The 20,777-nt window shown below is 39.6% G+C and overlaps 1 protein-coding gene across 7 annotated transcripts in view; it reads left to right on the plus strand.

Annotated features, from left to right (window-relative positions):
• Window positions 1–20,777, plus strand: part of LOC26534467 — a 100,982-nt gene that overhangs the window by 39,283 nt on the left and 40,922 nt on the right. For 4 of the 7 annotated variants that reach the window (XR_001453786.3, XR_005560025.2, XM_039370354.2 and 1 more), the window contains one exon: window positions 18,902–19,087. Coding sequence is in view for 3 of the 7 variants with exons in the window: in XM_039370354.2 (XP_039226288.1) it covers window positions 18,902–19,087 (186 nt within the window). In the remaining 4 variants the exon portion in view is untranslated. Of the gene's footprint in view, window positions 1–18,901; window positions 19,088–20,777 lie in introns of those variants that run through there. The other 3 variants (XR_001453784.3, XM_039370362.2, XR_001453781.3) reach the window with 2 other exon arrangements.

A 20,777-nucleotide genomic window follows, 5' to 3' on the forward strand; every position in this document is an offset into this window, starting at 1 on the left:
TTGTGAGATTTTTTTGTTGCTTTATATTCTTCTTGTTCTTGTTCTTGTTTTTTTTTTTGTATTTATTTTTTATATTTTCTCGTGTTTGTTATTTTCTGGCCAAATGGCATAAAAGCGAAAATTTGATTGCAGACTTGGAAACAGATTGCAGGCACTAAAAGGCAGCTGGATGAGATAGTGGGCATCATCCGGCGATCATTTCAAAAAGGTGGAAGAGAAGGGGGCGGGGGCTTGGAGTCCTCGTCTGTAAGCCATATATTGACGATGCTCCAAATGCTCCAAGTAACGGTGCCGCGAAGCCAAAGCCGCGAAACTATAAAATCATTTAAAATGCATAAAAACTAATTTCGCTGATTAATTGCCACCTTGTGTGCTGATGCTGTGCTGTCGCTCGTGGCTTTTGATGGAACTGGTGTGTATGGTGTGCATGAACGTCGATCGGGTGGATCGATCCCCCATCCAAAGTCATTGATTTTATTTTCTCCTATTTAATATCCTTAGTCTAGTGGCAGTCCATAAATTGTTGGGGTCTCTTGGCTCTGGGGCTACGTTCAGTTTTTATGAGGCAGTTCGGGTTTGTCTTGGGGAAAACTAATTTTTCTGTTAAATTGGCTTAAAATTGGCAATTGACTGTTTATTAGTTACCTCCAATTGTAATTAGGAAATCATGCTGCTTCTGAAATGATATAAAGTGCAATTAAATACAACATTTTAATGTTCTTGCCTCCGAAGATTAGATACAAATATAAGCTTAAAAAAGTTATAATAATAAATTGACCAAAATACTTCCCACAACTTAAAGAATGACAGCTTAGTGCAGCGAAATCTAAGAGTATCTCGAGTACCACAGGAAAGTTGTTGGAGCTTTTTGCGTTATCTCGGGTTGCGGTATCATCGGCTCCTCCAGATCTGGTTGCCTCATATGTAATGCAAATCGAGTTGATTGAAAATTAATGTAAACACGTATGGGACACTCCACTTTGTTGTTGTCGCTACTGGCGCAAACGTTTTGATTTGTTTTTTCCATTAAAAACTAAATAAATAAGACGAGGGGTGGGGGAATTTTCCTCAGTAGTCAACTTGATTTTTAAATGCCATATCAGCCCTTTTGTTAAACGACGATGAGAAAAATACGCTTTTAAATACTTTCGATGTCTCGAATGTGTTGATAACACCTCCCGAAAATGTCGGCTCTTTGTCCACGCATATTAACCTATCACGAGAAACAAAAGAAAAGCTACCAACTAACTAACGGCTATTCTTTTGTCCACTGCCCTAATCTAGCATTTTCAATTTTTCTTTCGGCCTAATGAGTTTGAAACGTTTAATTTCGTTCGAGAGGAGCTGCGAAACCCGTTTCAAATACTTAAATTATGGACTTAATCAATATTTATAAATGCAGCTGCGACGATGTTGGTGGAATCTGTAAGTTGGGCTAAACTTAATGGATTTTCATTGCCGATTTATTTAAATTATTTGCTAGTGCCTTTGACTCTTGACGCTTGTATTTTCGTATATGTATTACAGTTGATTTGTATTAACCAATTTACTTCTTTTAAGCTTTTAAATAATACTGCATGATTTTTCTTTAGAAAATAAGTACGACAGTTGTTTTGTTGATGTCTAAAAAAGGGTTTCCTATTCACAAAGTGTGAACAAACTTGTATCTTGATTTGCATTAGCATAATACTATTAAAACCCCCTCCTTCCTCTATCGCATTTCGGTGTAATTAAAGTATCATTCACACCGTGTGTTCGCACAATCCAACGGTATTTTGCTAAAATAATAATAATGCAAAAAAAGAGAAAAATAAAATGTATATACAAAACAAAACAACCAAACCAAAAAGGAAGAACAAAACACAGCACAACAATGCCGAAAAAAAGAGTTGTCGTTCGTTGCTTCCGTTGAGTTCGTCCAACTGGAAGAAGAAGCAGCCACGGCTCCCCTTTAATGAGTCAACATAAACAAAAAAAAAAAAACAACAAAAAATTAGAAAAACATTCTTTAACCCCTTCAAATTACTAGGTAGTTTTTTCCTTCCCCAACAACGAAGTGTTTGGAAATTTCGCCAACCCTTCACCAGCACAAAATAATAATATATCAAAATTATATTATCTCTTCTAAATATTTTAAGTTCTTTGCGAAATATTACAATTACTACATTCTACGTAAAATACAAAAAATGTAAAATTTTCTAATTTCTGACTATTTTTTTTCTCTGTGATTTTTTTTTCGTTATTTGCTGATGGCCGCTGTGCGCTCTACCACGGTTGACAATTCTTTTAGTCTTTGACCTTTGGGGGTTCATAATTGTTTAGCGCTGTCTCTTTCTGTCCCCCTTTCTAGCCCTCTCTTTCCCTCTGGGACAATTAACATGAACTTTTAGCTTTGCTTAATTACTCGACGCTGAAGTTGTCGTTGTTCTAAAACTGACGCAAATAAAAAAAATGTAAGAAAAAGTATATACAAAACCAAAGGGCCGAAAAAATGCCAAGAAATAAAGAAACTTGAGGTTAATTACATTTTGAAGAGCACAACAAAAACAAATTGAAATGTTGCCTGCTTTTTTTTTTTTTGTTTTTGTTAATGCCACAGACATAAGTCGGCAAAAAAACAACAATGCAAGAAGTACACAAAATCAGTGTGACAATTATGTAAATGGACGCACTTGGAGCTGTGTGAATTTCTTTTACTTTGTTGTTGTTGCTGCTGCTAAAAGGCTTGGTTAAGTGAATTGTTGTCATTGTTGTTGTTGTTGTTGCTGCTGTTGTTACTGTCGTTGCTGAAGGTCACACGAAAGCACGTTGATGGGGAAGTTACCGTTAAGTGTTTCGGGTCAAATGCATCGCGTTTGTGTCGCAAGTCATTTGTTTGCCAGCAGGGCGATTAGCAAGAATATCCAAAAAGAATGGAATATTCTTAGGCTTCAGTAGTATTTGTATCTCATTGGTTTTATTTACAATATTTCATATTTAAGTAACTAAATATTTAACTTAACTAACGCCAATAAGACCGGCCAATCTGTTGGTAAACTCTTTTTAAGAAGCTTTTATTGAGGGCCCAGCTTAGCCACTTCCCTTCAACGGCCATTGAAATGACCCTCACCCAAATGGCTATTCACTCAGCCCTGAGGCACGCAAACTACAATTATAAAATATATGTTACATAAAGCAAAAGCCGAACGAAATTAAACCAAAGTTGAGAAGCACTCGAGCCCAGCTGTATTTACACACATACATATTTATAAATATGCGGCCTGCCAAGCACGAGAATTTCGCATAAAATTATCCAGCTGCGGAGGATGAGAAAGATCTGCTGACTTCAATATGGAGTTAATGCGCTGATAGGAAGATCACACAAAAACGTATAGATATACATATATATAAAAAAGCGACTTTGTGGGAATAACAGCAAACGTCGTAAGCTACAAGAACTTGAAAGGCGGAAGAACGACGGAAGCAGGCGACAAAACATGAATTAATATGGATACACTTGAAAATATATTGGCTTCTCCATATGCTATAAGAATACTATGCTATATAAACAGGAAGGTGTACTATGAACCGTACACAAAGGCAGATTAAAACGTTTATTTCTTGCAGTGCACTTGGTAAGCCACGAACAGCAGTAGGTAGTCGCGTAATAGAGAAGAACAAACAAGCAGCTCAGGAATTATGAACTACAACAACTTGGGCGGCCGGCCACTTTAAAAGCAATAAAAAAACTCTCAATCGAACTTCCGAACTTTCGACAAGTTTTGATCGCCTTTTTTGTCAATGTTTTTTTTGTGTTCATTGACCAAAAACTACAAATTATGTGCATGCCAGCGCGGCTTAAAGTCCCATTTTTATCGGGTCAACAAATCAGCAACTAAACGATCGCACCGGATAAGAAAGAGATCGCATCGGGGAGCCCACACGTCTGAAAGTTCTTGTTAGATGCGATGCGTAGGATAAAGATCGTCGATCGGAATGGAAATGCTTTTTCTCATCGTTTTGTTGTCTTGTCTTGGCTTGGTTTGAATGAAGGATTTTCGGAACCTGGTCTTTACAACATTATTGGACTTAAGGAGATCAGCATAATTTGTTGTCGATCTGTTGTTTGTGCGAGCATTACGTACGTGGGGGGAACTTCCTGTGGGCAGTGAAAAAGCATAAGCTATTGAATGAGTTTTCATAGCGTCTGATTTCTGAGAGAATTTCCCAAAGATTTAACAAAATGGAGTAGCCCTAACATAATTTGTAATATGCACTACCAAGCTGAACACATCAGTCCAAGAACTGTGTCCAATTTGAGATCCAAAATGTCTTGCAAATGAAAACGCCACCACCCAAAGGCCATAAAGCGATTTAACAGCAAAATAGTTCACATAATTCCATTTTATGGATCAAGAAACAAGACGTGCGGAGAGATCGTGTCTGGGGATTTCAGCAAAGGATGTTTAGCATTGGTAAATGTGCGTTTATAAATTTAAAAACCTATAATAAAGTCATTTGCTGTGGTCGGCCACTTGGCCACTTGGCCAGCAGCAATGCGCTCGAAAAGTTGGCAGCAAGGAGGGGAGTGAGTCTCAGACACAGTCTTTTGGCCAAGTTGATCGTTGATCGTTACGCATGCGTCGAAAGAGGGAGAAGGAAGCTAAAGCACCAACAGCAAACACACAGCAGACAGAACAGACAGCAAAGTGAGTAAAACAGACATGGACACAAAACCAGAACAACAGCCGACAGGCGACAAGTGCCTTGGCAACAACAAATAGCCAAGGAAAATAGTTCCTGGAGTAAAATCTACTCGAGCGCCGAAAGGACAAGTCGACGAGTCTAGTGATCTATATTTATCTCATTCAAAATGGATGGTTGGGTGTTAAAATATTTAAAGATATTTATTTAGCGAGCATTTTGGATTTACATTCAGTGTTTGTTTTATGTTCATGGCTTTCAAAAAAATATATTAAAAATGTTTTTAAAGCCTATATTTCGTAAATAAAATATTCACTAACATATTATGTTTTTTTGTAACCGTCTGGGGTATCTTTGTCGTCGACTAGAATCATGTGTTTTCATTGAAATCTTTTGCTTTACACTCCCTGCAGATATAGACAACGACTGCAACAACATGTCACACTGATTATTGTGTTCAATTTTAATTTGTGCAACATTTTGCGTTGTTTGCCGCACGATGCCATTGCCATGGCCATTGCGATGTGGCTGTTGTGTTGCACTCGATTCATTTGATGGCCCCAAAAGTTTGGTCCGCAGCTGACGATTGCCAGAGGATATCGAAGATCGGAGTTCGGAGATCGGAGGGGCACCTATGTAGCTATAGCTTGAGCTTGGAGTTTCGGTCTTGGACCGATGCAATCTACTCTGGCCAGTTATCGACTTTCTTTTAACCGTTCGAACAATGTCAAGAACTTTGCCACTTGCTTTTTTTTGTTATGTTTGTTTGATTCGGTTTCGCCTTTTGTTTGGCCGCTCAATTGCCGATTCGCAATTGATTATTTCAAGTTTTTAATCCCATGCGACACCCACCGATGAAGCGAGTAAATCGAATCGATCAAATCGAAATGCAAATGACAAAAGACCCGTGTACTTAAACATTGTTTTGTGGTGTTTCTGCTCTTTGTTTTCCTTTTTCATTCCATTTGATCTGCCTTTATTGCCCGGCTGCCGTTGATATATTTTCTCACAATTAAGCTGACAAACGAGCGCGCAGGCGAACCAGCCATCAGTAATCAGCATCAGTGGACAGTGGAACAAATGCTCGATGTACAGTGGTAGCCACAGATTCAAACTATAGTATAAAATTTATTGCGAATAAAATACATACAATTGTAGAGCTATTTAAACATGAAATAATATATGTTTTTCATGAAACAAATTCGAATAGTTCACCCTTTTAGACCATATACATATGTAAGTAAGCCAGCAAATGGTTGTACACACGGGCGTATCAAATACGTTTCGCATATGGCGCCTTAGATCGCCCATTGTTGGTCTTTTTATTGTTGTTATCGTTTTTATCGTTGGTGGTGCAGCTGCTGCCCAAGAAACTTGGAAACTTGGAGAGCCACCAAAATGGCAATCGGCAGTCAAGTCAAGTTGAGTCGGACCCCAAGCCAAGTGTACGAAACTCGGTGATGGAGGGGGAGAGGGGCAAGGCGAGAAGAATGACCAAAGTGATTTTTAATTGTCAGCCTCAAGTGCTGTTCGAATGTGTGAACTTAATAAATCTTTGTGAATACGAGTATCTCGCTTTGATTTCTCTTCACACACTTACAGGAAAAGTCTTCTGATTTATTTAATGTGAGCAATTTAGAGAAATTTCAAAAATCCAATAAGTAATTTCTGTTTGTAAGAAAATCATTGTATTTTTAAATTGTTTAAAATTCATTGAATCATGATTTTTTTTCGTGGTGTAGCAATTGACAATTGCTGGACAAACAAAACCGAATAATGATTATGCATATCAATTATGCTCTCCACCATGTGGGGGCGTTACTTGGATGATGGATGGCGGCTGGTGGATGGCGGTTGGTAGATTGTGGTGCGATGGTGGATCAGTGGATCGCCCTTGGCTATCAATTGGTTGAACAGGTGCTTGAGCTCCACTCAACTCCCGCTGAGATCTCAATTCAAATCCACTTGCGGCCTGATTGAAATGGTTCCTTCCCGTCCGGATTGGATTGCAAGTGTTTTTTTTTGTTTCGGACAACAGTTGATAGACGGTCTGGCAATTAGCCATGATAAGTTTTGAATTGACCAGAAAACAGAGTGACTTCTAAGGCGGAAGATAAAACAACATAGCTTTGTAGAGCTATGTATGTTTGTTACCGAAAAATGGTTGCAACATTTCGGTATACTCATGTATACTAATGTATTTTGTAATTATTGCTCCAACTTATTGCATTTATGTGATGCTTAAGTGTCTATGTATACCAATGCCAGTTGTCCATTTAAGCACTGAAATCTGAGCGGCAGAACATCTAAATCTTTCAAAGAATTACCGGATACCTGTTAAAAATTGGCTCGCGATTTATTCAACAGCTAGTTGTGGCAATTCCAATCCGCATTCTGGCGACAAAGTTGCCGCTAAAATGCGAATACTTGGCAAATTATAATTTGTGCGGCCATCAAACAGTTGGCCGTTAGCATCAGTTGGCCAATTGGAGCAGCAAACGGGCCAGCGGGCATATAAACAATGGTTAATTGTGGCAGACTTTCGACATAAGTTGCTGAATTATTGGGCAGTGGCCGGGCTTATCGATCGCCGCCTCTGCCTGTCAGCCGATATCGAGCCAATATGTTTAGGAATTTACTGCTTGCAAATGGATACTCATGGATGGCTCTCAACCTTCTTCTTTTTCGGCTCCTTTTTTTGCTTTTTGAAATTTTGTTGGAGGTTCTGGCTGGCTGCTTGATTTCTTCAACTTTGTGCGTCTGGGTAATAGAATCATTTGGCAAAGTTGCCAGCCCGGTTGTGCAGCATTTTGACTAATTAACTGCAAAGTTTTATTGCAGCCAGCGGAGAAAAGATAGAAATGCTGCAGATGGAAGTGGCTCGTTGCTCGCTTCTCAAGCGCATTTTGCACTGAACAAAAAAGTATGCAAAGTATAAAATAGCAATTATACAAATTGCCACCAAAAGCCAACTTAAAACTGCCTCAATTATTGTTCGATGGGTTTTCTCGATACAATCGACATTATTTCACACACAGGTAGTTATCGAACTGTAATTTCTTTATCTATTTTCATTAAAAATGTCATCGTTCTGACATTGCGAATCGCATTTTATGGAAATTTAATTGGATGAAATTCTTGTAGAGCGGCTGCATTTTTTCCGCGTGTTCTAGCTTCTGGCGCGTTCAGCATTTCCTGTCCACAATGTGGAGGCTCCTCTCGATGGGTTTTCCTCGTTTTTTAATCCCCTTCCCCCACCCCCCCCGGAAAAGCGTTGTGAGCGGGGCGACGACAATCATAATCGGCATTGACAAACGCACATTGCGTATACTTATCGAGTGTAGCGCGTACGAGTATATGCATTTCTACGAGTATTTTCAACTAGTATTACATGGTCTTTGCGACGAAGGTGGACAGGGGAAATGGCTTTCAAAACATTCCCAAAGGTGTCAAGATTATGTGCATAAATAATGAGATTTTCAGACAGCACTGAGTGGGCTAATTAATTGATTTTGGCCAAAGGTTACCGCTGGACAAATACGACTGGCCGATGGTGAAGAATACCTCTTGTTCATTTTTTCATTTTAAAATTGACTTAAAACTCCAAATGCATGCGAATCACATATTCTGTTTGCTCATTAATGTTGTCCGATATTTAACTCTCTTTTATGGAAGCCGAAAGACCGAGTGTTTTTTTTTTAATCCTGTTTTCAGCTCTCAGATCCACTTCAAGTGCGACTTTTCATTTACATGTTCGTGTCCGTAATGGAAAAGCGTAATTTTTCAACAACTTCAAGGAGTTGCGAATGAACTGGAATGAAATGTTTATCAATAAGCGTGCAAAAATGGTAAATATTTGGATCGATTAGTGGAGCTCCAGTTTGCTCGATCGTTTTAACCATTACAAAGTAGTAATCAAAACGAGTTCTGGAAGTCTGGCATGAAGAATTTTCGTTTTAATATTAGTTTTGCTAATACGAGTAAAGCTTTAGTTCTGTTAGGAAATTCACCCTAATTCAATTACAGTTTTCGATTATAAACAACTTATTTCATTTGTCTCTTGTCTGATGTGTGAATTGATATCTTAATTTAAGCAACAACTTTTTTATCTAGCGCTCCATTTTCGAATCCATTCTTGCCTCGTCTTTTTGCTGTTGGCAATTTCGTAGTGCAAATTTTAACATAAAATTGATAGCACAAACATGGACAAGCGACAAGGAAAATCTGCAGACAATAAGCTAGGCAGCAATTCCAATTGTCAGCGGCACGTTATCAGCCAGTGGAAAATCGGAAAAGGTGGGGAAAACTGTTGTGGAAATGGTTACAAAACAAAAACAACCAGAGGGATTGCTATAGTGGAGTTCCTCGACTATTGGATACCCGGGGAAATAAGGGGAAACTTATAAAGCCGCAACGATAAAGCCAAAGTGTTTACGAGCTGTTTAGTGTTTGATGATCGTCTCTACGCGGAGCGGGACGAATAGAAAAACTCTCTGTCCTGTCTCCCCGCCTCTTCCGCCCCCCTTTCCATTTCCCCCTTATTTTCTCGATCTGGAAAAACTTGTAACCTTGCAGCCTTGTCATTGTCATCATGCAGACAGCATAAAAGAGCTGAGAGCTGGGAGCTGGAGCTCTGGCCACTGCCAAAGCCAATGCGAAAGTCAAAACCAAAACCAAAGCCAAGATCCCAAGCCAGAGGTTGGCAGGCGGATCGTGCAAATCTTGTTAGCATTTTTCAGCCATTTCCTTTTTACATACAAACCCCCCAGAAGAGTGGGGGCAAAATACATATATTTATATACATATACATTTATAAGCTATAAGCCTATAGTAGAGGTAGAACAGCCACGAATAAAAGCGGTATTGCTGTATTTTTAATATTTCGACTCGCTGGCTACCCGTTATGAATAAACGTAAATTTGAAACGTGTCAATAATTTGAAAATGATCTATTGGATAGAGCATGCGCAATAGGAAACTTTAAAGTATTCCAATTGTTACTAGATTAACTGCAAAATCATATTCAAAATCATAATTCATATACCCCACCAGAATCAGCCGTTGCGAGGTATACTCGTACAAAAATATGTTTAAAAGAAAAACAAAAAATTATGTTCGATATCAATTTCGCGTGGACACATGCCAAGAGACACGCAACGCCACCAAACACGCGCACCACATTTTTCCGAAGCCCCTTCTTCCCACCGAGGTTTTCCTCTGATCGGTGGTAATTGAAAATCCCCAATGAGAGAGAGACCAAAAAAAAACCCAATGTTGTTTGCCTCTACTGCCCTCCATTGGAAAATGCAGATGCGAAGCAGGATGGAGGATGGGATTTGGGGATGGGTAGGAAGTAATTACGTCTGCCAGCGGATGGAATAGTTGTATACACCGGGGGAAAAACACTTAAACAGCTAAATAGTATGTTAATTAATGGCACACCCGCTCAATATAAAGGTTTTGATATATTTTTAGCACATTTACTGCGAACTTGCGCATTTCAATTGTATTGAAATACATCATTTTCTTCTCTGTATAGAATGGGCGATTTAAGATCTTGAAAGTCGAGCAGGCAGCAGAAATTTGAATTAGCCGCCCGTCCGTGGGTAAATACATGCAAGATTTGTACGTGTTATAGGCTGGAAAAACAGTTCTTCTCGCCCCTTCCCACCACCAAAAAAAAAGGAAAAAAAGCCAGAACTCACAAAAAATATAAATAAATGAGCGCAAAGCGCAGCCTATCGTGGTTTTTATTTTGCTGGCCCGAGGTTGTGGGCGTGTTGGATCGGCTGGCGAGTGGGCTTAGCTTTGCAGATTGTTGGCTTATACCAGTACACGTCTGTCCAACAGCCAACAACCAACAGCCAACAGTTGTTGCCTTCTTGTAAATGACCGTTTAATGGAATTGTCATAAAATTCGATTACTAAAACCGATGCGTAGTCTTTATATGCTGCAACTCTGGAGTAGCAAAATGATTTGCTGTGTGGGTCGTTTTGACTTTATCTAATGGTTTTGGTTTTATTTGATGGCTTTGGATCAACTGGAACCGGTAAGAAAAGAAGAGATTTTACCATTAATAGATTTAGCTGAATGTGCACTTGTATTGCTCTTTTTTATGTCCAGGGTAATAATAAGATTTAAGCATAGATTTAGATTCTAGCAAACTTTGTATTTTTGTATCCTTTACTTAGTTTTTGGCGAATCTAAACCAAAGTCCACTGGTTTTTGTTGTTCTGCTTGGTAGGAGTGTTCCGTTTAAAGCTAGAAACTACTCATTATTCCAAACATTTCACCCACTTTTGGTGTATTACGACGCCGCTACTCCTCCCACTTTTTTTGTATGGACATTATGACCAAACGATTTTACATAATTCCCGCTCGGCAAAAAGTCTGCAAATGTGGACCACTCGTGCCACGCCCCCTTTTAGAGAAGGCTAGCGACAACAAAGGAATAATCAAGAGCGTTCCCATTTCGCAAAAACATGAGGCGTTCTTGTAAGCAGTTCGCCTAATAAAGTGATCGAAAAAAAAATGACTTAAGCGCTGGGATGAGCACAGATTTGATGGTGTCCAGGCTGAGCGTGCGTGCAGCACATGCATAAAACATCATTCCATAATGCCATGGAAGTCGAGTCGAGTCGCAGACTACAGACTACAGGCTATAGACTCTAGAATCCACAATCCAGACTCCAGAATCGAGAACCGAGTATTGAGAGCCGAGAATGGGGAATCATCTGATCCGTGATGAGAGTGCGGCAAGCCGGGCATTTTTGCTTTTATCTCGGGCTCTGATATCTGTGGCTAATGCATAAAATCTTATAATTTGCGCACGTGTTAATCAGACATTATGATGCACACACAACACACGGCGCACAGCACAGCTGCAAGACACAAACAGTTTGAAACTGTGGCCAGCCACACTGCAAGAAATGGGATAAACACCGTTTTATTTGGGCTTTTCTTAGCTTAGAATTTGCAGTTTGGATGATACTATAACATTTAATTGTCAGTTTGTCCTATTAAGACAACAAAGGTTTCAGTTTTCAATTTACCTCCAAAGAAAATGGTTTCGTACCACACTTATTCGTTTTTTTCTGTGCAAGCCCAGCTTAGAAGAAAATCTGTCGGCCAAGGCGTCTGCTGGCCATGACCAAGTCGGCAAACTAACAATTTTAGGCTAATGATGTGCTCATATTTAAGTTAGTTGAAACGCTTTTAGTGCAAGGCATAACTCAAGTTGAGACGGCGAATCTGGAAGTATCTCCTAAGCCAGGTGCCATGGAAGTGGAGATCGGGAGCAGGGAGCACGGAGAATCGGAGACAGGGGGAAACCACTGGAGACACTGAGACTGGGGAATCGGGACCGCATGCTGTTGCATTTAATGATTGCACGCCTTGACTTTGGCAATAAAACAAATTTGTGGCCATAATTTTCGAAATTCAAATAACAAATGCTGAGGCAGCCGCTGCCGCTGCCGGACTTGGTTTGCTTTTGGCCAGGATGGCCTGGCCGTCTTGGCCAAAGACTCCTCTTCGCTTACCAACTTGTTTGCATTGAAAATTTATTGTTACGCAGCCACGAGCGGAACTTCTGGGGAAAACGAGGGGGGGAATCGCGTCTTCGAATGCTTGTCCAACGATTTATGGCATTGCTGCAATTGTTGCCAACTGTAAATGCTGCGGCAAACAAGTCAATTGAATTTATTTCGTTTATAAATTGCCAACAGCAGCTGGCCGCGGGGCGGGGCCCAATCTCAAGTGTCAATTGGCCAGCGGGAAGGCTGAAGTGCGACTTCTTCCAAACCCCAATCCCAATACCAATCCCAATCCGAGCGCGGATACGAATCCGCAGCCCCATCGAATCCTACCACGAGACTACCGATTGGAGACAAATCACTGCCCGATTTGACAACGCTGCAACGTTCACTCGTGATAAACAGCAATGCTCTAGAGATGCGTTTCTGCTGCCCGGCATTATGCAAGTGAAATAATCGCATCTGGCAAATCCATAAAGAGTGCTACGTTTTAATGGTAACTTCTCTCGATTGCTTACCGCCTAGCCAATTGGCACGCGTCTACACTGAATTCCTTATAAAGCTGCTGCCGTCTGGCGATAATTGTAAATAATAATGCAAGTAAACAAGAAATGAAACTAATTTCAGTAACATATACCTAAGCTTATGACTTAGTGCCAAATCCGCTAGAACGCTGAACCTAAAGGGTTTATAAATTATTTCACATTATGTATCTTTCAGTTACATAGAAAGATTACTTACTTTAGGATACATGATGCATGTGTGTGCTAAGTATAATGGCCCGGCATGCATTTGTTTTTAAATCAATTCGCCTGAATTTCGTGTCACCACAATCACGCAGCCATCTCCGGAAAATTCCAAGATTGGCAGCGAATTCTAAGCGTGGCTTTTGAGAATGGTCGATGGGGTTGTGGCTCGGAAACTCGGCCCGAAACTCGCAGGATGGCGATGATGTTGGCAGTGTGGTGCAGCTGCACTTCTGTGATTTACAATTTTTTCCGTTTGCCTATTTTCTTTCCCGCCAGCCAACTGTCTCTTTGGCCATTTGCTTTTCTATCTTCTTTTTTTCTGTGTTTAGCAGCAGCAAAATTTGCATACGATCTACGGACTTCCTTTCACAACAAAGACCAACAACTCATACTTTCGAAACGCGAGCAGAGCACAACGAATTATCAATATAAATACAAAGTGATTTATTGGCATATAGGCAAGAAGAAGAAGAAGAAGAAGAAGAAGAAGAAAAAAAGAAGAAGAAGAAGAAGAAAAAAGAAGAAGAAGAAGAAGAAGAAGAAGAAGAAGAAGAAGAAAAGGCCGTTTCCTTGCTGACCAAACAAAAGACTTAGGCAACGAACTTGCTTTCACAAGTTCGTAGCTAGCGCCTCTTAACAAATTATTGATTTATTGCCCCAAACACACACACAACGCACGCATTCGTATGTTTGTAGGCAAACGGCGTTGACAAAGAATGGTAGATCATAAAATATATTTTTATATCTAGTTATAAATATCAGTATATTACCCGAGCCCGATTGATAGCTCTCTAAAATATATTTTTGAGTGCCTCACAATTAGTCAGGTCTATTTGTCATAAAAATATCCCAAAGCCATACGAAATCATTAATATTTTTGTTTGTTTTTGAACGAGAGAGTTCATAAAATTTCCTATACAATCATGGATCTTATGGGAGGGCTTTTCTTTTTGTTTTTTTGTTTATCACTACTCGAAAAGTAGGCTATAAATTGTTAAAGCTTTTGATTAATTATTTTATATTCGTATGCGGTGGGTGGTCTTCCTTACAAATCTTAAGAATCCAATCAAAACATAACTAAGCAATTTAATGAAACTGAAAGGGAAGATTGCTTTTCCAAACCCATACAAATTATAATGTCACGTGCACTGAGTTCTTATCCTGCATTTTCGATATCTTCAATATATGCTCCTTAATTATATTGTGTACTTTTTGTATTTTGGTTTTGGAGCTCCACGAGTTCTTTGACCTTCTTATTCTCACCCCAACCACTGAGAGCGACAAATAAATAATAGATGAAACAAGTCCGTTTGGGCGGTTGGACTCATCGATCGATCGATTCATCTGAGAATGTGGTACTAGTTATGTAATGTCAACAGATCTTACAGCCGGCGGACTGGGAGCTGCGAACCAAAAGCACACTTTAAGCAGCTTTATGATGTGTTAAAACTGTTGCAGCAACAACCACCGCCATGACAAGCATCGGCAGGAAAAGATAAAAAAAAAGAAGGATGACGACGACGATGACTGGCCAACGTCATCGTCATTGTCGTTGTCGTTGTCATTGTCATTGTCGTCATCGTGGAAATGTTGAACGGACGGAGCACGGACGGTTTCGCTTTGGCCGGGATCAAGTGTTCAAGCTCTCGGCTATTTGTGCACAGAAAATCGAATACTTTTAAACGGTAACAATTAATCAATTTCATAACAGATGCAAAAAAAAAAAACAAAGGATAAATGGTGAGGTAATTAAAATGTTGTGAACACTATAGATACATTTTTGATTTACATTTTCAAAAGTATTCATTTGAGGTTGTTTCAATTTATATCTAATAAATTCTTCCTTTTTTTGCGGTGCATTTTCAAATCAAGATCAGGCCAGCTTCTTCACTTTGGTCTTCATCTTTCGCCGATAATTGATCATCATCAGTCGGTTTTAATTGATCGCTTTTGCCTTGCCTCGCTGCTCCTTGCATTTTGTTGTATTACATTTAGTTTGATCTGCGATCGCTGGATAGGTGAATCGGTGGATCCGTGTATCGCTGCATCGATTGTAATCAATCACTTTCGTGGAATTGTGGCCGCTGAATGAAATGAACTGTGCTACAGCCGCCGTTCCGTCGGTGGCCCAATAATCCGACCCATAAGTTGCAGCTCCAGTTCTCCACTTCTCCTTAGAACGAAGGCGTTGTCAACGGGCCACGACTTTGACTTTGGCATTTTCCTTCCAATCATCAGCCACAATTGCGTACGTGAGCTGCACTCCAACTGGCGATCCCCATTCGATTCGATTTGATTCGATCAGCGATCCACGGTCCACAAGATCCCCGTTTCAGTTGCAGGTTGCCTTTGCCACATGCTGCGTCAATAAGTCACTCGTTGGCATTTGTGAAATGCATTAGATCAGAGCACATATCGAAAAAAGCGATCGATGAAAAACCAATCGGAGCCGCACAAATTCCTATGCAAATTGTTGTGAGAATTTTGTGTTTGCTTTTTATTGATCTTCAGCGACTTCTTGAATCTGGACCGCCCACGGCGAAAACATGTAGATAAGGTGCAGGTCAAGGTCTCCAATTGTTTTATTTAAACAAATCAGTATGGTAGTATAGAAATTTTGCCATAAATAATGGCAAAATTATAGGCAAGTGGTATATATATAAAATTAGCCGTGGCATTTCCCTGAGAATTTTCGGCTTCAATTTGAAGTCGCGCTTGGATTGGATTCTTCCATTAGCACCGCTGTCAATTAGAGCGAGATGTCTGGCGATGTCAGCCAGATGTTAAGGCCCAAACGGAATGCACTCGATCTTTGGATGTCTAATTAGCATTCGTTTTAGTGGACCCCAAGGCCAGCCAGCGACCCCTTCCACTTTACCTCCAACTGAAAACTGCATGCCGGAATGGGGAAATGGTGAAATGGTAAAATAAAAGTAGAACCCACCCATTTGAACATCGAACCAAATCGAACCGAATCGAACAGGAACCGAAGCCAATAAACAAAGACATCAGTGGCCCAGAGGCTATAGTTGCCCGATTCTTCGGCGATTGGTGCTTCTTCTGCGTCTTCTGAATTAGATGCAGTCCCATAAATAATAATTCGACAGCGAATGCAAAGTGGAAAAGCAAATACTCGCCATGGCGACAAACGCTTAGCGCAGCAGCAGTGGCCGGTGGGCGAATGAGAGAGAGGAGTCTATTAGAGGAGGAATGAGAGAGGTAGAGCCACTGCTTGGCACACGTTTGCCCAGAGACCCAGAGCAATCTATAATCCAAAGCGCAGTATCGAGGGAAGTAGTGCGGGGATCAGACTTAGATCGCAATGAATCCACGCACTGGAAGAGCTCAGCGAGAAGCACAGCGGCGCAGAGAGGTCCGAAGACTGCTGAATAGAGCCACAGATAGGTGGCTTAAAGAGAGGTCCCAAGAATGGGGTGGTGCAGGGTTGGGGGGTGGAGGAGGGTTCAGAACCTGTTCAGCCAACGGGCCGCACATTAGGAGGTAGTTGAGAAGTAAGGCAGATTCTTCGGTCTTTTTTTCGTGCTGGTATCCTTTGGGTTCGGAAGCTGCAGATGATGTGTCAGCAAGGGGTTTCGACGTACAGACTACCCTGTACAAATTAGAGACGTTTCGAAAAAAAGAAACCTGTCTTCCTCTAAAAATTCAGTATTTTGGCAAAAACTTCCACTATTCTTCAACTATTCCTTAAAACCCGAATTTTTGAAAAACCAGAACAAAAATAGTGGATAAATAGCTGCATAAAATAGTCATCCTTTTGTTTCTGGGATCCATTTGAGGCAAGTTATGACTAACATCGCCAATAAAATATTCATATTTTTGCCAAACATTTTTATCCCAATTTTCTGCCGAAAACTAATCAGTTTTTTGTCTACAACTACGAAAATAGTTGTCCAAACATGGAATGTCATACACCGTTGAATTCGTTATAAAATTTCGAACAAAGTGGCATTTCAGCCTAAAAATTTAAAATTTTGACGATTTTTTGCAAAAATAGATGATATTATAAATAAATAAATATATGCCATTCTTTTCTAACGTGTTGACCCATTCATATTTTTAAAATTCATATCATCAAGTTGTAGATACAACTGATATGAATGTGCATATATTTAATCATAATTTGATCAATCTTAATGAAAAAACTGTAATTTTAACAGAAAAAGCAAAGTTGTTCATACTATTATCTTATTTGTAACCATATAATTCAGCAAATGTTTTGTTAGCCAACCACTGCGTGCCATAATCTCTTATCGCGCGAGTCATCGATCCCTGTTCGGCCCCCAATGAGTATACCCCATTATTGCCCAGTTATTTCGATCTTGCTGATTATAAAAATAGCAAACGAGTCACGGCCAGATCGACAAGCAGCGCCAGTTCAAGGAGACACCACAACAAACATAAAGCACTTACACAAAACAAAAAACAAAAAAAAAAAGGAAAGAGAGTTGGGAAAGACCGGAGAATTGACCAATCGAGAATCGAGCAGAAGAACCAAGAAGAACGTAGGTATATCGTATCGTATCGTCTTTCAATGTTCTTTCAGTCGCGGATTCCTGTTTGATATGGCCATCTCGTTTGCTCTCGGCTTTTTCGGCATTAGAAGAGCCTCACATCCTCCGAAGAATCTGCTGCAAAGAAGGAGAAAAATTATTATAATAAAAATAATAGCAAACCGGAATTTCCTGATCCTGTTTGTCTGCCTATCAACCTACCAACGAACCAACCGACCAACAAACCATCTAAGCAAACTACCAACTGTGATTCCTTTTTGCATGTAAACTTCGCTGCCCGCAGATGTTTTCTTCTTCCTTTACAGAGTTCCGCAGAGTACCGCGATTCGCTTGGATTTCCTATGTAAGGCAATGGGTTTGCCTCGAGATGAGATTTTCAAAAAAAAAAAAAAGTAAAAAAAAAAGAGGGGGTTAACTGGCAGTCGGGATTACCCTTTGCCATCGTTTCGCTTTCGTTTGCAGTTGTGGGGTTTTAAATTCGATACCGAAAAGTTGCTCATTTGGCTTTGATATGGTACCTAAAATATCATATTTAATATCTTTAATATCCTTTTTTAAAAAGTCCCCAAATAAGTTGCTTTACAATGAAAATGCCATTTGCACGGCTACTATTAAATAGTATTAATTCTACGTCATTTTGTAGAAGTTTACTAATCTCATTTACACATCGTTATATTTATGATAATGGATCTTCGAAAGAACTTTGTTGTGCTTATTTACACACGCACACACACATCTATTGCAATTTAATGCGATAGTAACAGCTGTTCATTTTTGCATTTTGATTGCTTTTTGCATTCTATTTTAAACCAGGTTTGCGCTTGGTTGGGATCCCATTTTGCTATTGCATCTGCCACCTGATCAGCTGCAGCTTCGGTGTTAGCTTTAGCATTGGACACCGAATCCCCTCCACAAAAAAAAAAACTGGCCAGGAAGAAGTCAGACGGCTTTAAACTTGGCAGCAATATTTATGAGTGGCTCCACGGTGCCGGCAATTAATACGATTATCGGGCAGATTAATTGGCAATACGAGTGCAATTAATACTTGGCTGGATCTGCACTTGTCTACCATAATGTACAATATTATATGTCTAAAAGACTATTCTTAATGCCAAAATCTTCCCGCCTTTTCTATCATCTTGGGTGTTCAAATCGTTCCAAAAATGAATGATTTTCTCTTTAATTTTTCGTTGCGTAAATTACATATTTATCCATAAATATTATTCAGCAACGGGTATCAGATAGTCGAGAAACTCGACTACAGCGTTCTCTCTTGTTTTAATATTTATTCAACGGTTCTTCAAAACGAAAACGAAGGCAAATATATATCGTAATTTTAAGAATATGAGAAGTAAATTCAATCGGGTTTCTTATTCCATTTTTGTTCATTTTTTTCTTTCAGCCAGCCGTCAAGTGCAATATGCTGGTAAGACGGGAGAATCCAAAGGAGGAAGAAGAACTCAAATCCAGACGGATTTTATGGCCAAAATAAATGACGAACAGCAAAAACGGCAAACGGCAAATGGCAAATGGCATCGAAAGGAACAGGCTAATAAAAAGCCATTAAAGCGAAGTTCAGGCAGGTCATGTGAGTCAGTTCGTTTGTTTTGTTTGGGGCCTTTCGGGAATTCTCAGATGCCGAATTTTGGGTGGGTCCCTTAGTGCCTCTCACTGCCGTTTCCATAAATCAAAGGAATTAGAAAAATTAAAACCAAAAAATAAATTGCAAAACGAAAAGGAAAAGCAACGCAAGAAGCGTAAGACAAATGAGGGAAAATACATTTTGAAAACTCTTCCCTTGGGGAACCAGCCTCCACTTTGGTTTGCACTTTGTTAGCCTTTTTTGGAGGTATACCTTTACCCTTTCCCATCGGGTTTCTCCGCTTGAAAAGCAACTGTATTTGAAAAGGAAAAGGGAGAAAACAGTTTCAGTTTTGTTCTGCCTCGTAACTAACTTCCAATTTCTTTTAAGGTATTTAGTTCTCAACAAATGTGTTATTTGCTAATCAGGAAATCAGAGAAGAATACAAATTTATTTTCAAAATCCCGTTAGAACAATAACAAATTATAAGATTATTTAATGTTTTCCTATAAAGAACAATCGTTTACATTTTGAATGCAATTTTTGGGGAATTTTTGTGAGTTCCTTTCGGATTTATTTTATTTCTGTTTTAATCATGATGACATCAGTGAATGCAAATTCCAGACGATTCCGAGACAATGCGCAGTCGCAGAAACAAAAAAGACAGTCGAAGAACAATGAAATAACAATGAAACCCGCTGGACAAAAGTCTGGAAAATCGTATCTTTTTGCCATGGCTGAAAATTCCTAAGATCTTCCAAGAGCGAGAATAAAACTCATAATATTTGCATAACAAATTGGGTCAAATGAGCGAGCAGCAGCGCACACGTAATGCTAAACAAATCAAAACACAAATCAATATATATATATATTGTAACAATATATATACTTTGATTTGTACAAAGATATAGATTTATATGCAGATGTACGACTCCTCCCTCCATGTGTATGCTAATCAAATGAGCGTGTCCATATGGAAATGAATGAACGACGACACAAACAAACTGTAAACGTTGTACAATAATCTAAAGTCGCTGGTAATTCGAGGGGGCTTTTCGAGTCTTTGGGGGGTATATAATTATATACATATAAGTATCCAGCGAGAGACAATGCACAATTGAACATTAGCATAATGATGCCATAAAGTGCGATTGATTGGATGGCTTTTGGGCGGTAGTTGACCAAAAGAATGCGGTGAATGCCAAACGGAATGTGAACAGGCCAAAAGCAGTGCTTATCAACGGCCCCATAGACACCTCATCAAGGTGGTAGAGTCCCCCTATACATATAAATATATATGTATATGTTTATATAAATTCCTTCTAGTATATATGTATGTATGCTTATATGTATGCTTATTGCTCTACGCATCGTTTCGTTTTATGACAATTAACACCGCTCAAGAAGGCAAACAAACAGCGACATCGTCTGCTTGTCTCCGCTTTATGGACAGGTTAACCGAGTTGCCGGCAAGGGGCTTTCGGTAATGTTTGTGCAAATATGGCGTAATAAAGCGCAGTGTATGCAGCCAAGAAAATACTTCCCAGTAATGGCAGACGGCCATTGGCGTTCTCGCCACTCACAGTACTGTTAAATTGCTTGTATATATGGTTCTCTGACTTTTACCCATCCGCAATTATGTGTTATAAGAGTGCTTAATTAAGTTGCAGCTTGTATTTGTAGTAGCCAAAGCACT

Source organism: Drosophila yakuba, chromosome X, assembly GCF_016746365.2.
Source record: "Drosophila yakuba strain Tai18E2 chromosome X, Prin_Dyak_Tai18E2_2.1, whole genome shotgun sequence".
Classification (NCBI taxonomy): domain Eukaryota; kingdom Metazoa; phylum Arthropoda; class Insecta; order Diptera; family Drosophilidae; genus Drosophila; species Drosophila yakuba.